Raw genomic sequence first — 18,308 nt, 5'->3', positions numbered from 1 at the left:
ATTAGCTTGAAAATTTAGTTGCCTTTCATGAGATTCGTTGATTTGGCTATGCACAAATATGGGATTCCCCCTCCCTATCAAGCCCTTTTGTAGTATGTTGTACAATAAACCTTTTTTTTTTCTTTTTTTTTTTTTTTGTAGTAGTTTTGGTAGCACATTAGTAGTGATACAATATGATGCGTACGTTTGTACTTATAAGCTAGTGTTTTAGGCTATCTCCAATGCTAAGGACGATCTTAGGCGTCCTTGAGCTACCACATTATATCTTTACAAATCCTTATACATCCTTCAAAACCTATAATTTTATCTCCAACCATACAAACATCCTTAGATATCCTTACATATCCTTTCACCTCCAAATAAAAACAAAAATATACCAGGTAAGGAGCCCTTAGGTAAGGGCATCCATCAAAAAATCCTTAGTTTTGAACAAGCTTTAACGGCAAAGGATATCCAAGGACACCTAAGGGCACCCCATTGGAGATAGTTTACTGTTAGTATGTATTATCCATTCTGAGATTAGTATGTGTTATCCGTTCTGAGATTAATTTGTCATCAAATGAAATAATATATAAATTCTTAATAGTGTTATTGATTTAATTGTTTGTACGTACCTAGAAAGTTTGGTTAAAAGTATGTTGTGTCAATATTAGGTTTAATTGTTTAATGCATCATGTTTGATAAAATCTATACATTATCTATTCTATTTTATAAAACATTTACAATATGTCTTAAAAATTAAGAATACATAGAGTACTAGGTATTTTACCCGCACGATGTGCGGAAAATAAAAAAGTTGTTTAATACATACATAAAAAAGGTTTTTTTCAAAGAAAAAATATACACATATACAGATTCCAATAACTGTTAAACGCATTAATAAATTATTAAAAAACTTTATTGTTTAAAAATCAATATGATATAATTAATGGTCTATTCCCGGTTCAATATAATTTTGGATTACATTACATTCTATCAGCAATATTTACATAATCTAAAAATGAAACATATCTCTCATTAAGACATCAACAATATCATCAATTATTATCACTATGATTTTAATTTAATTTACATTACATTTTATTATCGATATCTAAATAAACTAAATATGAAATATATCTAATCAGTAGGTTAATAATATTACAAATTATTACAAAATAAATAATCAAGTTAAACAAATTAAAGTAGTTATACATAAAAAATTTGATCATAGTTATTCATGTTCATAACTTTTCTTGTCATTTTAATAATAATAATGTAAATTTAATAAATCACCTTCTTATTTGATTAGGGATTGATTATTTTCTTTTGTGCGCCATCAACTTTCTTTTCTCCTTCAATTTTTCTTAACGTCTTGTCTTATTATTTTTGGGACTAAATCGGTTTGGTAGCAATAATATATATATATATATATATATCGTCAAAAGTTAAAATGAGAACTAACAAAATGTCGAGAACTACGAGAACTAAAATGTGTTGGGATATTATTGTAATTTTATAAATACAAAATTATTTTATTATTAATAATAAGGTGAACTATCCATGATTCTCTCTTTATTTGTTAAACTAGCTTAAGCACCCGGGTAATATTAAAATAATTTGTTATAGCTATAATAGTTTTAATGTAATGTTAAATATGAAAAGTTGACAATATATAATAAACATATATTTATAAAGGGGATGAGAATATAAGACTGTTAGGTACCTAAGCTTAGGTGTGGAACACTCACATATGGTTAGTTTAATCTATAAAATTCATGGGAGTCCAAGCATTTATTCATTAATCAAAAAATATTAAAAAATTTGTATGTGAGGCGTTCAATACATAAGCTTAGGTGTCGGACAACCTTATATATTCACTTTTCCCATTTATAAAGGGAGGTGAAAATATAAGGTTGTTAGGTACCTAAGATTATGTGTAAAATACTCACATATTGTTTTTTACAATTATTAAAATTCATGAGGGCCCAAACAATAAAAAATATAAGTCTAAATATTTAAAATAAGATATAATGCTAATGATAAATTCAAAATATGATCAAATAACAAAGAAAACCATCAATGCATTCTTGTTACTGAATTGTGTTTTTTCCTTGAAATTGGCACAATTTTATAACATGACAACATGATCAGTAGGAAACTATTTTTTTTACTGAAATTGTGAGATCAAGAATAAGGAACATATAGAAGCTCCTCATCAAATAAAGAAAGTTGACGAGTGGTTTTATAATTGAAACAATCCCTATTAACTAATAGCAATATAAAATATAACGAAATTATATATTGACCCTAGTGACATTGACAATCCAATTCTCCATGGTTTCCAAAATGACACGAGTCATTGACTCTAACCTATAAACCAATTTAATCTTAATTTGAACAAAACTTACAATTTAATCTTTAAAGTCTATATTGCTTACTCCTATTTGGTGATCTTGCTCCAAAGCTCTTTTGTAAACAATTCATTTATTTCTTTAGTAATTTTTGATTTTTCGAATAACACACAAGTCTTTTACATTACTCAGTATATTATTTAAAAAAAAAAGTAGAAGATTTAGATACATAATAAATAAGAATATATTTTTGAATTGGGAATCTAAAACAGTAAAAGAGAGATATTCGTAGATTGTGGTTTCATTAATAAGTTTAGTATTATGGAGAAGTGAAAATAAACATGACATCATAAATAATCTTTTTATAAAAAAAATAGTGAATGAAAGAGTTTAAGTTATGCCAAGTAAGATTATTTTAAGCTATTTTTAGGAAGGGACTTATACTTTATATATGAAAAAGATTATCGGATGTCTTTTTACATTCAACTCTTTTTTTTCATCCCTGATTATCGGTTGGAACAAATCGAAGTTTTAAATGCACATCTAAAACAAATGAACTCTCTTTACTTTTAAGGTTCAACGATTTATTTGTTTTCCCAGAACTTCTATATCACATTTCTATTTTTTAGTTTAATTATATTGGTTTTGTTAGTTTAAGTTATTTTTTTATACGATGACATGTACGATATGTCTGACTATATGTTCTTCATTAAGATCGATGATAATGATATTTATTTTTATTTTTTCTCTATCTTAATTAATTTAAATTTTAGTTTTGTGTTCAAAACAATTATTGTTTTCTTTTTAATGTAATTTTTAGATTTTATAATATTTCTTGATTTGATTTGTATTGTTTCTATGAATACTGAATTTCAAAAATATAAACAAAAGACAAGGAAGAAATTATCAATTCATGTGTGTACATTAGATTGCATGTACACCTCAAATTATATGTACACATATATACATTTTGAAAATTTTATAAATTCATCACACGTGTATATGATGAAATTACACTAGTGCATATGTGCACACAATTAATAATTGCATATCCAAGATTATAAAATTAGATGAGAAAAAAAAATATTAATTCACATGTGTAATATTAATGAAAAATCATATGTTTACGTGTTTAAATTAGATGTCCACATATGTAAAACTAAAAAACATAAAGTCGTCACATGTGTACAGGTTGGAATCACACATGTTTTTATGTGTACAAAATTGATAATTATATGTTCATAGAAACATCATTTTTTACATATACACTTACCTAATATTCACAGGAAATCATAATTACATGTAGACACTAAAAAGCTAATAAATTGCTTACAGACGAATAATAATGGATCACATATTTTGATAATAACTAACTTTGTATAAAACTAAATAATTATAATTAAATTATGCATATAAAAAGGGATTGTTTTAAAAAATATGAAAAAGTAAATAAACCTTTGAAAGTGCCGTTTTTATTGCAACTAATTTGCAATTCCATGTTTGCCCTTGTCCACTTTATAACCATTTCGTTATTGATGTTAATGACATTAATGTCATTATGTATTTGTAGCCATTGATTAATATGATCTGATGGTTGAAATTGGTTCTCACAGTTCTCAACATATATTTGGTTCTCATAATATCTCAACTATATATATATATATATATATATAATAAGAATATTAAATTAGAAGTAGAGTTTTGATAATATCTAGTTATGAAAAGTAAATATTTACCAAAATTAAAAGTATATTACGGTTGTTCTAAATATGTTTATTATTAAATCCCAATATTGTTGCCACATTTATTTATGTTTTTATTTATATATAAATAAGATTAATATTATAAAAAAAACATTGAGATAAATCCTATGTGTCAATATTTAAGCATACTTTTAAATTGAAGAGGGTGGCTTACAATGCTATAATAACTAATCTTTTAATATGTATATAGATAGATATAGATATACGTAAAAAGAGTGTTACAAAATTTCATGAAACCAATGTAGCACAATATAATTTTCATATGAATCTTAAAAGACTTAAAGGAGAGATTATCCCCATAATGCTTATGGAAACTTAGAATAAAATGCAAACCTTATAAATATGAAAGAAATTGCAATATTTGGATTATTAAAAATTTATTTTTTAACTACACAACCACTATTCTAAATGATTCAGTTTATATTAAGATTATTAATCAACATTCTAAACTAAATTTATACCCGGTCGTTGACCGGGTTAGAAACGTATATATATATATATATATATAAATTGAAGTCTTTCTTTCTTTCTATATGTCTCAACCGAAAATCCCACACAACAAAACTTATATACATTTGACAGAAGGATTTTTATATGAAGAGTACTTTAAGCTTTTTCTTTTCTTTTTATTGGTCTTCAAGTCTAACATCATTTTAATTTCATTAGCTATGTAAATTATTATATTTAACCTAAAATTGTAAATACATGATATTTATATAACATTTAAAAGTTACCATGTTCAACAAAAAATTGACTTTTAATTTTAAAGGCTATGATTGTTTTGTGTTTTTAAATGGTCTAGATTTTCTCTATGTAGCATGAGCCACCCGGTCGGTGACCGGGTTACCAAGTAATTTAAAAGTTTTTACCCAAAAAAATGAAAATTTATTATGAAATTAAGCATGATGTTAAAATAAATTTTAAATATTATACATTTTTTATATAAATAATACATATAGTCGGTTGAATATATATATATATATATATATATATTATCAATACTTCACCGGAAAAATGGGTTAGGGTTGTGATATCTAAACCCGAAAACCCGCCAACTTTGTTTTTTGTGTCAGTTTAACCTTTTGGGTTAGTAAGTCAACCCGGCAACCCATAAATATTTAAATTTTATACGATATTAACTCATTTGATTCAACAACCGATAACTTATTTGACTTAAACTTAAACATAAAAGAAAACCTCACTTTTTACACAATCGATGACCAAATAAAAAGGTTTACATATGTTCGACCTGCCAACCCACATTACTCAAAACAATCCATTTGATCCAAAACTAGCCAATTTGACATGTCAACAAAAAATAACTCATTTGACCTAAAACAACTCGTTTGACGTGTCAACCCATGTATTAATCGGGTGATTGGGTCGACTCAATTTTGCTAGGTTTAGAAACTCTTCAACCTTTCAACCTGATCCTCTTAACCTGGAGGATCAGGTCATAGAGAAAACTTATCTTTTATACTATTTTATTTTATCTTGACCTGGAGGCAAAGCTCTTTTTTTTACAAAAATCTTTTACACAATTTTATATCTTTTTTTATAAAAAAAAAAAGTTTTTAGAACACACTATTAGAGATGCTTTAAGGTTCGTTAAAATCTAGCAGTCTTAGAAACCTTAAGTACCTATTTAGTTTTTCACCGAATGACAACCATAAAAATGTTAACTAATGTGCAGCGTTATTTTTTCATGTATAAAAAATGTTCATCTATATATGACATTGGTGGGAGATAGTCCAATATGCTTTACATATACATATGCATGATATAACTTTTTCATGTTTTCATGCACTTTTTTATTATATTTGTCTATTTTTTGTGATAAAAATTAGTATTTGTCTAATTATTGTGGTGTAAATTTTGAATTTATTTTATTTTAAATGATGCATGGGTTTTTCTAAAATGATGATTATATGTACCATTGAATTAATAAGTATAATGTCAATATTAATGTTAAAAAAAATATATATATATATATATTGTCAATATTATATATGTATGTCATCAGGAAGTTTTTTTTAAATGGTTTAATGGGATTTCATTGCTTGCAAGTTTGCTTTAAGTTTTGTTTTTCTTTTTATAAATAAATAATCTTTCTTTTAAAACTCATCATTCATTGAAAATGTGATTTATTCCTTCAAGTCAGATGTCTTCATTCAAATCAAATGCGATTTTTTTTTCACTATTTGAAGTGATCGGTGTCTTCAAATCCTATAAAAAAACATAAAAACTGAATATTAGTTAACATTACGTAATTATGTAGAGTAATGTAACATACAAAGAGCATATGCATGTTGACATTTTGCATGACATGAAATGCTATGAATATGAAGAAAACATGAAGAGATATATATAAATGTAAAAAACATTACTTTTTTCATCATCTTATTTGAAAATTATAATTCTATTGAAATGAAAAGAGGATAATTATACTATATATAATGGTATAATAAAATCTTCTTAACATTTATAAAGATTTATTATTAATTTTAAATTTTGACTTTTCCTTATATATGTTGTACAAAACACCACTTTAGGCAATATTATGGTGTAATATGTTTGTTTCTAAATAAATGTGGACAAGTACTGGTAATTCAAAATTCGAAAGAGGTGTGATATAGTCAATGGTTTAGTACAAAATGGCTGTCAATTTATATACCACATTTCTTATTGATAGTTTGACTTTTTAGTTTGAATAATTTGACTTTTAATTTAAAGGGTTAAGATTAAATTTAATTGTGAATTTGAATTGTTAAGATTACTTTGGTCAACTTATTTTTTTCTCTAGGCTATGGTAGTCATATATATATATATATATATATAAAATAAAGATGCATTCAAATTTAAAAATAACCACATTAAGCAAGTATTCTTCTAATACATATACAAAATATACAATAAAAATGTGTATATTTAATTTGTCAATGGAGAAAGATATCCCTTTTAAAGCAAATGATATATTAAAATCGGAGGGCTAGGCGATAAAATTCCATCTTGGTGTCTTTATTGATTTCACAAGGTTCAAGCGATCGAACTGAGTTTAAACAAGTCACTATAACGTGGCCAGCGTTATGTCCTTATCTCCGGACTTCTATTGATTTATTATTATTATTACTGTAAAATGGAAGCCCTCATTTTGTTTGGATTCATTGTGACGCAGACATATATTCATTTTCAAATTAACCGGATCACATCATCACATCATCACTTTCACAACCGTGGCTTTGCATATTTAGTTATATATATATATATATATATATATTTTTTTTTTTTATTAAACAGATTTTAGTTATTATATTAATTAATATTATATTATATATTATATATATAGCTAATATATAGTATATATAGAGAGAGAGTTGATTATGTATGATGATTACTAATGATCCTCTGATATATATAGTTATGTAACTAATGGAAGCATACTTTTGTTATAAAAAACTTACATGTCGCATGTTCATTTAAATTTTCATAAACATGATAGAAAAATCTAATTATAACAATGTAAAACGTTTTACAAAACGTTCTACTTTTATAATGTATTATCTTATGAGTATCATGTAATAGTACTTGTTTAAATTCTACCAAATGCATGGTCACGTTTCACGACAATACATGATACTCATATGAAATTATCTGACTATTAGACACTAACATTATTATGTTTCTCTCTCTATATTGTACATTATAATACATGCACACTCCAAAATAAAAAATTATCACACCAATGTTCCTCTCAGTCGGCCTCACAACCCCGACTCTGAACATCGGAACCACGTGCCGCTAAGATACCACTAGCCGATTAAGAAATCGTAAGAAAAAAAAAACGACTACACCTTTCACGCTAACTATTAAAGTTTGTGCCATATGTCGTGTTAAGAAGCATTATGTTTTAGTTATATTGGTCGATATTTAAATTGTGTTTAGAATAATATTATTATTTAATCGATTGATTTATTTATTTATTTATTTATTTTAGCCTGAAAAAGGTCATGGAAAAGAAAAGGCAAGTGGACCCACATATTGGGAAAAATGAACCCAATTACCCAAGTGCTAGGCGAAAATCAAGAGCACCACAAGAAAGCTACTTTCAGCGGGACCGGCTGATCCTCATTGTGAGATGAATTGTCGATTTGTTGTTTAACTTTGATATTTCGAAAAGATATCAGTAAGACCCTCTTATATTAAAGCAATTGTACTATTTAACGTTTCTTTAGATATAAGATATCAGTTCGATACTTCGATGGGTATCTATTATTAGACGGTTGGCAATCCACCTCCCACTTCCTTTTTCACCACTCACTTCTAACCAATCACTTTATGTCACCTCAACTCTATCACTCACTCACCACTCATCTAAATTTTGTTGGCATACGACCACTCACTGTTATTTAAAAAAAGTAATTTAAAAACAAAACAAAAAGTCAAATCACATGTTAATGATTGAAAGAAAATGGATGGTCGATCGTGTGGTCACACCACGCATTTCATGCCACCACTCATTTTTCGTATGTTGGCAGCGGTGTTGAGTGATGGTGTCACATCCATAATGCGTTCATCTTTCATCCGATGCCAACCCCCTTATAAGTGGAAGTGTTACCGGTTAAAGTGGTTTGTGGAATATGGATCTATAAAAATCCGGTTATTTTTTATTTTTTTATTTTTATATGTTAAATATACCAAAATTTTCCTTTAATTTAGGGTAATTAATTTTACCATTTTGTTAATCATTTAATTGTTATTATTGAAATAAATGTTATGATTGTTCATATTTTCAAGATAGTTAATTTACTTGTATTCATTTTGAAAAACAACAACGGATAAATAACAAACATTCCATACACGGATGCGCTCACGCCGGTTTGACTCTTGGCAATACCTAGAAGGTTTGCTCCCCATGTGTTAGATGAGTATAACATTGCTAAGGCCCCCTCACCACATTTGTATGTGGCAGGATTTGAACCTAAGACCCCCGGGGGAAACTACATTGTAAAAAAACCCCTGACCACTGGGCTAACATTCCACCAGGAATTCACCTGTATTAACTAGACTTCTTCGTTGTACATTTGATGTTAAGAAAAAACTATTGAATACCACCAAATACCTTAAATGTAGGGTCGTCCCTGAAGATTTATAGGTGTTGGCCGAGCATTAAAAATGGGTCCATAGGCTAAGCGCAACAAATTATATGTATATATATTTTTTGAACAACGAGTTTATATTATATAAGCTAATCTTTAAAAACGACGATAAATGTTGTATCAATAAACATAACAAAAGTTAAACTTCAATAAAAAAGATACAAAATCATAAAATAAAAGTTTGCAATTAATCGTTATCTACATAAAATAAAAACAAAGAGAAAAGTACCACCTACAAATTAAAAGAAAGATGGGGACAAGGACAATTTGTGATCACTTTGACAGAATGAGAGCATCGCTTGACTTCGATTATTATGACTACTTAGACTTTTTTTTTCCCTTTATAAGACGGTAAAAATTTTAGTTTTATATTTATATAACATTTACAAAATAAAAATCAGGCCTCCTTAAAAAAAGGGTCTCGGCCCGTCGCCCACTTTGTCCACCCTATAAACCGGCCATGCTTAAATGACTAGAGCGGTACTCGCGTAATATGCGGTGTAATGACGGTGACGGTGGTGGCAGGGGCATGTAGGTTATTGATGTAACGTGGTTTTGATGTATGATACATCATTGTTGAAACTTAATGTCAATATTGAAATTTAAGTTCAATGTTAAAACCCAAAAGAATATTTGTTTTATAATATAATATAGATATATGATCATTGCAGGAATTTGAACTTTTTAAAACTTTGAAACAATTTTTCTCGAGGCGTAGGAGGAGAAAACTCCCTCATGTTTAAACATGGTAAATAAATACGGAGTAAATAAATATGTCAAAAACTTGGAAGGGGGTAACGTGGGTTGTAATCATTTGTTTTCAGAAAATATATTGTGTTAAGTTCATATTACATTGTGTTTGGGCAATTTTTTCATTTTCTCACGCTATCAAAAACACACTGTGATTTAAAACTTAACACAATGTGTTTTTAAAAAACCCAATAAAAACATATTATGTTATATTCAGTTGTTTTGGTTAGTTTTCTAGTTTTTAAATTAACATTTCACGAGGTAATGTAGATAATCGAAAGTAAGGAATCTTATATAAATATCTCATGGCATCTATTATGTGGTTGGGTTTGTATTAAACTTCTTAGAAAACAACACAAACATAATTTCTATCAATCTCAATTTTCTCTCTCGGCTAATCATAAATAGAATCTAATCTTTAAAGTTATAATCTTCTTTATTTTATTATATACGAGCATGGTATCCGCGCAATGCGGCGACAGTAGTGGTGAAGGCGGTCTGCTTTATTAGGGATTTTGGGTAGTTACGTAATAGGAAAAAAAAGTTCAAGGGTAAATAAAGTATTTTAAAAACAGATATTTAATAGGGGGAGGGGATTTGCTTTATTAGGGAGTAAAGATATGATATGAAGTATTAGTAAATTTATAATTTCTATGATTACCTTGATAATTTTATTAAATATATTTTTTGGGTTAACTTTGTTTCTTTAATATTGAACTTAAAAAATTTAAATCTTTTGTCATCCTTTTATGAGTTATTATTATGTTTATATTATAGATATAGAGTTTTCATATGAAAATATATCCTCATAATACTTAATTTTTAGCTAATAGTTATCATAATTAAATTTTTTACCAACGTAATATTTGTCTAGGTTAAATTAATTTAAAAAAATTCAAAAATCAAACACTGTTTTTTTCTAGAATTATGTACTAGTGTCGGTCTACTTTTCAAAATACTTTACAATAAACAAACCAAGAAATTTAAATAAAATAAAAGGCATAAATAATTCCTAGGTTAGTTATCAGTGTTGGATGAGAAAATAATCTTGTTGGCATATGTATGTTCCAGTAAAAGTAATGCAAAGTTTGCGAACAAAAACATTCAACCATTAGTGGTTACATACGTGAAGCAAGTGGAAATGTATTTTGTATGTATCTTCCTGCCCAAACTTATGGGAATTTCCTTCTCTGCCCACCAATCGCATCTCTTCTCAAACACCTATTCACACTTCACTTTACTCCATGTACAATATACAAGATGTACATAGCTAAATAGATTATTTTCTATTTCCTTCCCATTTTTATTTTTTTCCCCCTTAAATACAATAATATCATAATCACACACACATATATATATATATATATATATAATGCATTTCATTTTATCAAATCACTATGAACCCAATTTTCAAAAACTATCAACCATATAAAATTTTAAAGTTATGTTTCTATATATGAGTTTCAATTTATATGCCTTATTATTATTTATAACATATTATATACCAGGTTAGATTCTTTTTTTTCCCTTAAACGCTTTATTCATTACATTATATTAGATGTAAATGTATAAAAGATTTATACATTAAATATGATTAGTTAATTTATAACATTTTGATATGATGATCATCAATAACCACCACCAATTATATATCATGTCTGTATGGGTGATGAGTCTTTCATTTCTTTTGTAATTGTATCTTCTTTTCATTGCTTAGCTTAGCCGTCTTGCTGAAATATATTAATAAAATCTTAGCTGTTCTAAAAAAAACTATATATCCTGTTATTTTAAATTCAAAAACTAGTAATTTAATAAAAACGTTAAAGAAAAAAAGTTAAAAAACTCATATATATATATATATAATAACAATTGTTCTTAATGAAAAATAATGATGTTTACATATTAAACAAACACGTATTACATTGAAGTTAAAATTAAATTAAAACTTATAATATACTAGTAATAGTAATGAACATTATTATTCTACTCCTTATCTTATTCCAACACTAATATTAAACTAAAAAAAAAAAATATCTCAATTATCATCCACTTTTTCCTTTATATATCGCAACCCCATCTCCCCACCATTCGCACACATCTCTTTTTTATCATCATCATTATCATTCCAACATGAACAAGATCATATACATAGCTACACTCTTAGCCCTTGTGGCGGTCGCATCGGCGATCGACATGTCAATCATCGGATACGATGAAACACACAACATCGTAGCGGCGGCCGATGATTGGCGTACCGATGAAGAAGTCAACTCCATGTACGAGTCATGGCTAGTGCACCACGGCAAAACATACAACGCTATAGGCGAAAAAGACCGGAGGTTTCAGATCTTTAAAGATAACCTCCGGTTTATTGACCAACATAACTCCGTTGACCGGACTTATAAAGTTGGACTTAATAAGTTTGCTGATCTCACTAATGAAGAGTATCGGAATACTCACACTGGTCTTAAAACTAAAAATAACAAGCTAAAAAATGGTAAAAAGAGTGATCGGTATGTTTTACAGTCCGGTGAGTCGTTGCCGGAATCTGTTGATTGGAGAGAGAAAGGTGCTGTTACTGCTGTTAAGGATCAAGGAAGCTGCGGTTAGTATTCTTTTTTCTTTATATTATTTTATTACTTTTTGTGGTTTTTTTTTTAAATATAATTATTTATTTATATTATTTTGGTGATATTTTATTAAAAAAAAAACATGTGATGATTGACGTAGATAACTAACCAGCTATTTACACGGAGTACCCATCTTTTTACTCAAGTGTTTGTTTTCTTTTAAGTTTTTGTGTTTTATTTATAGTTTGGTTTTATGTGTTGAGTATGTTTAATGTTTTTTGGATCTAAATTTAAGTATGTGTTAGAATTGCGGTCACAAAATCTATCCCAAATCCCAATTACAGATTATTCCTTCATATAGCTATTGAGTTGCTTGCCTTTACAACAAATACTAAGTATCGTTATTGAAATATATATAGTTAGGCATTGATAGATTGGAATAAAACAGTTTTTTGTAATTAAATAAATCTTACACATGTGCATCCAAAAATAAGGTCAGCATATGAGCTGAATTAGAATACGTAGATTACTATAGGGGGGAATATTGATCACAATGTTCCATCAATCTGAAGCAGGTTTCCAAAAATTTTGATTTTGGAACTAAAATTGATTTATGTTTGGGGAACTGTAGGGAGTTGTTGGGCATTTTCAACGACCGGGTCGGTGGAAGGGATCAACCAGATTGTGACAAGTGACCTGATCTCAATCTCGGAACAAGAGCTTGTAGATTGTGATACATCTTACAATCAAGGATGCAATGGAGGTCTCATGGACTATGCCTTTGAGTTCATTATTAAGAATGGCGGTATTGACACTGAAGAAGATTATCCTTACACTGGCAAAGATGGAAAGTGTGACGCTATCAGGGTTCGTATTTTTTGCCGTCTGTACTTCGTATCGAAAAACATTTAGTATGCAGTTGATTGATTCTTATATGTTTCGTTTATGCAGAAAAACGCAAAGGTTGTTACTATTGATGGTTATGAAGATGTTCCAGTCAACGACGAATCAGCACTCAAAAAGGCGGCTGCAAACCAACCTATCGCCGTTGCCATTGAAGCCGGGGGCAGGGAATTCCAATTCTACACTTCGGTACTATGTTCTGTGCATGACTTGAATCTTTTATATAACTACCATATAGGAGTATATGAGTTAATATTTGGATCAAATTTAATTTTATGCAGGGTATCTTCACTGGTTCATGCGGAACAGACTTGGACCATGGTGTGCTTGTGGTTGGTTACGGGACAGAAAGCGGCAAAGATTATTGGATTGTCAAGAACTCATGGGGTGCAGAATGGGGAGAGGGTGGTTACTTGAAAATGGAAAGAAACATTAAAGCAAAAACGGGCAAATGTGGTATTGCGATGGAGGCTTCATACGCTACCAAGACTGGTCCTAACCCGCCTAACCCTGGTCCATCTCCTCCATCTCCAGTCACACCTGAAGTGGTTTGTGACGAGTACAGCACTTGCCCTGAAAGCACCACCTGCTGTTGTATCTATGAGTATTATGGCTATTGCTTTGCTTGGGGATGCTGTCCATTGGAGGGTGCCTCCTGCTGTGATGATCACTACAGTTGTTGCCCACATGATTATCCTATTTGCAATGTGCGCCGTGGTACTTGCTCAAAGGTGAGTTATCGGTTTTTTTGACCTTATGACTCCAATAAATTTTTGTTTTTCTATGTATCTAACATCTAGTGTTTATATATTGATTGGATTGTAACAGAGCAAGAACAGCCCATTGGAAGTTAATTCAATCATGAGGATTCTTGCTAAACCAAACAAGTTGAAGAGGACCATTGCTTGAGAAACGAAAAGTTTGAGAAATTCTTGAGAGGGTCACTTCATGAGTTACACGGTTGAGGGCCGAAATCTGATGATACTTTTGTTTGTCAGATTTTTTATTTGTAAATACTGCATTGGTTCATGTACTAAACATTTGAATTCCTCCTGTTTATTTGAACAAAGTTAATTAAGTTGCGATTCCAATTGCAATTGTTTTGATTATAAATCTTACTCGTTTTCTTTAGTTACTTTGTTGTAGTAAATTTGGTTTCATCTTGTTTTAGATTTTTTGTTGATACTCATGATTTTTGTTTTGTGGTTGAGAGTTACAAGTTGGGTATGGGCATGTAGTTAGGTTGATATCGTTAGAAAATATGCACTAACAGGTAAAAAAAATTTAAAAATATTAAAGACCTTTATTCCTACGATGAAGATTTGGGTTGAAGGCCCAAAATGCAAAAACGCAATCTTTGTTTTGTACATACTACATAGTCGTATACCTTTTTATTTTCCAGTGAAATATCAGGCAACTTTCGTTTTCCCGATGACAATATTAAGAATTTTTCCGGCAAACGTTTTTGCTACATGTTTTAACACCATTCTCGCAACCTTTTCCCACCTTTTATTTTGTTACAAATTTAATCATTTTTACCCCTTACATTCAATGTATATACCTTGTATTACACACGAACTGTCCGAGCTACCCAAAAAACGGTTGGTTACTTTGGAATTAGTTGGTTCGTCAAACCTGTCAAATATGTTTGTTTTTTTTTTGTTTTGTTTTGTTTTTTTTTATTTTTGTAAATTGTCATCCGAATTAGCTACCTGATTTTCTTATTTCTTTTTTTTTTTGAGACGAAAGTATGTTAGTCAACTTAACATTTAGCAAGTCATTAGGAATGTTATAAGAGTAGAGAGAGTAAATACAAAAAAAGATATATATTTTACATCACTTTAGACACCAATTTGCCTGGGTCGTAAACTGTGGAGATACCAAGAAGGATGAAAAAAACGTGAGTAGAGGCCAGGAGTAAACCTCCCGAAACAAGAGACCCATCTACCTGATTTTGGCTCTTTAGATTTATTATTTTTATTTTTTTTTTGACATATTATATTTTGGCCTATTTAGATGATTCATGATTGTCTATTTTTATGGAACCTACAAAAAAACCCAAGTTCATGTTCAAAAGAAGGCCCATTTTCGTGCCCAAAATGACAAAGTATGAGTCACTCCTCCCAAGGATTTTACCAAAATTAACTCGTATAATTCACATTCAAATTCGGGTGAATCGGTAAAAAGAAAGGGAGATTGTTAAATGTAGTTTTTATAATAATAGTTATAGTTATGTCTATTGTAGTTAATAATCATGTCGAAGAGTGAGCTATTGATTGTGTACCAAACTGCATATATGATGTAGACTCCGGCAAGGGGATTTCGTCTGGGAACATATGGTTGAGGTTTAAGGGTTTGTTAGGGTTTATTGGCGGTTCTCCAAAGGTAGGGGAATGCCTCTTTACGCCAATTAGGGTTGTGTGTTTATGTTCGGCCGGTTGCAGACCGTATTGAATTAATGAGGGTTCCTCTTCTTATATAGAAGAGTGTAACTTGGAGAAGAAGCTAAGGTTTTAACCTTACCCTATCTAGGATTTTAACCATAGATAGGGTTTTGGTATATCAAAGATAAATCTATTCAATTTACTTGCCATCTTTATCCATTTATAATTTAGGATATGATCTATTATAATTTAGGAAATGATTTAGGTTTATCTCTTCTCTAACCATTTAATTAATTATGCACCTCAGGCCTAATCCCTTCGTACAGAGTGTCTTTCTTACAGTGGTACGAAGGGGTATACCATCAGCTATCAATGTTGATTAATTTATTGTTCATATGAAGATGAAACTAATAGATGCTTATTTAATAAAATAGTAATATAACATAATAACTTTTTAATAATAACATTAATAGTAATTCGAAAAATATGAGAATTAAACATGTTTAATCTAGTTAATAATCATAGCTCAAGATAAGATGACAGATAGTCGATAAAATGAGAGTAGACAATTTGACTTTTTGTGCTATACATCTATATACTTGACTTTTAATTAGTATATATACACATCCGAATCTTCAACAACTTGCTTTCATTAACATTTGCAACCATCTAAATTCCTTGAGGATCGCTAAAATTGAATTGAACCATAACGGTATTATTCATTAAATACATTGATGTTAGTAAAAACTTATACAAATGTGACAATGACCTTCAATTCTAAAAATGAAAGTTTGTGAAAAAAAACTCTGCAAATTAGTCATTAAGCAACATTGAAGGGAAGGGACTATTTTGGGACTTACACCACACCTACATTTCATTCCTTGAAAATCCAATTTTCACACATGGCAACGCGCAGAAATGTCAAACGTAAGAACAAGTCAAATCCAAGAATATAAAGTTGATCAGTTCTTTAATTATTGATACCACCCACTGGACATACCACAAGTTGATTGATTTTTTATTATATATGTTTGATCAGTTCTTTAATTATTGAACTTCAGATCGGAAAAACTCTTATCTTATAAAGTCAACTTCCATTAGAGTTTGATCATTAACAGCCTTTGTATCTTCTATATCTACTTCTCGATCCAACATCTCACAAATCAGTTCCGGCCGCTCGACAATGGTTGGTGCACCTGTCTCCTCAAACAGCATGGATAATAGATATGCTCCACCTGCAGCGACATACGCCACACCTGGTGCCGCGCTTTCCACTGTCCAGTCGTATAATCCTTCAGCACCACCAGCAGCCGTCCCTTATTCAGCCATGCCACAACCACAAGCCACTCCTTACAACGCTATGCAGCAACCACAAGCTACCCCTTACCCTGCTGTTCCACCACCAGGACCTGCAGCACCCTACCCTGGTGCACCAGCATCTCAATACCCAGGTGGACCTGCAACTCAGTACCCCGGTGCACCTGCAGCTCAGTATCATGGTGCACCTGCATCAACTTACACTAACGCACCATCCGTCTATCCCACAGCTCCACCTGGTGTATCTACATCGTCGCCTTTCTCATCATACCCTCCTAATTCAAACCCAATGGCATCACTAGTACCATCATATCCTCCAAATTCTGGATACCCTTCAAGCGGATCAGGCCCTTTTCCAGGATTAAACACATACCCTCCATCAACCGCCACATATCCACCACAAACAACATACCCACCATCAAACACTTCATACCCACCATCAAACGCCACATACCCACCATCAAATGCCACATATCCACCATCCAACAACACGTATCCACCACAAACAACGTACCCGGCACCACAAGGTTATCCGCCACAACAAACATCAGGATCAGCAGGGGTGTACCCACCACCTCCTAATATGGGAGTGTATCCACCACCACCGTACTAAATTTTCTCTTTTCGTTAATGTTATCATTGAATTTAATAAGGTGCTCAACTTGAGGATAAACAACATTCGTTTTTACCCTTTTTTCAGAGATGTATTTTCAATTGATTAATCTAGTTACAAAGCATGTCCTGTGTATTTTTTTGTTGTGAAATCCCACATTAATTTGTTCTCTATGCAGTTGAAAGGGGAAAAACCTTGTCAAACATATAAATCAAAGCCAAAACCCTCATGTGACTAATAAACACTTGTAGAGTTTCTCAACTCCAACCTACCTACCTACAATCATGTGAATTTAGTTACTTCAGTAAGAAACTAGGAATAACAGGTGAGTAGCTAGGACAAGGTATAGTTCAATCTTTTCTGTGAACACCATCATTAATAAAGTCTTTTCACAAGTATGTTCCGCAATTTGTTTACTAAAGATGACACAAAATAGACGAACGTAGATATTGATATATTTATACTATTCTTTTCAAATTAGAATAGTTAGGAAACTAAACAAATAATGAAACAACGATC

General features: G+C 30.2%; 2 protein-coding genes across 2 annotated transcripts; both read left to right on the top strand.

The window, feature by feature from the left end:
- The first annotated feature begins 12,082 nt into the window (after nucleotides 1-12,082).
- On the top strand, nucleotides 12,083-14,588 carry LOC122586933 (low-temperature-induced cysteine proteinase-like). The gene is made up of 5 exons (XM_043758963.1): nucleotides 12,083-12,607; nucleotides 13,204-13,439; nucleotides 13,524-13,664; nucleotides 13,757-14,206; nucleotides 14,304-14,588. Exons 1-5 carry the CDS (start codon nucleotides 12,133-12,135, stop codon nucleotides 14,382-14,384), a joined length of 1,383 nt encoding a protein of 460 aa, XP_043614898.1. The 5' UTR covers nucleotides 12,083-12,132; the 3' UTR covers nucleotides 14,385-14,588.
- A 2,454-nt stretch (nucleotides 14,589-17,042) lies between these two features.
- Nucleotides 17,043-17,789, top strand: LOC122588232 (vegetative cell wall protein gp1-like). The gene has a single exon (XM_043760354.1). It carries the CDS (start codon nucleotides 17,043-17,045, stop codon nucleotides 17,787-17,789), a length of 747 nt encoding a protein of 248 aa, XP_043616289.1.
- The last annotated feature ends 519 nt before the right edge of the window (nucleotides 17,790-18,308 follow it).

Source organism: Erigeron canadensis, chromosome 2 (genome assembly GCF_010389155.1).
Source record: "Erigeron canadensis isolate Cc75 chromosome 2, C_canadensis_v1, whole genome shotgun sequence".
NCBI lineage: Eukaryota > Viridiplantae > Streptophyta > Magnoliopsida > Asterales > Asteraceae > Erigeron > Erigeron canadensis.
This window is presented reverse-complemented; position numbering and strand designations above follow the sequence as displayed.

Excerpts from the sequence above, each read along its gene's own strand:
- LOC122586933 (XM_043758963.1), top strand. The coding sequence starts at position 12,133 with ATGAACAAGATCATATACATAGCTACACTCTTAGCCCTTGTGGCGGTC. Across the intron at positions 13,440-13,523 it reads GAAAGTGTGACGCTATCAGG|AAAAACGCAAAGGTTGTTAC; the intron begins GTTCGTATTTTT and ends TCGTTTATGCAG. Across the intron at positions 14,207-14,303 it reads GCCGTGGTACTTGCTCAAAG|AGCAAGAACAGCCCATTGGA; the intron begins GTGAGTTATCGG and ends GGATTGTAACAG.
- LOC122588232 (XM_043760354.1), top strand. The coding sequence starts at position 17,043 with ATGGTTGGTGCACCTGTCTCCTCAAACAGCATGGATAATAGATATGCT.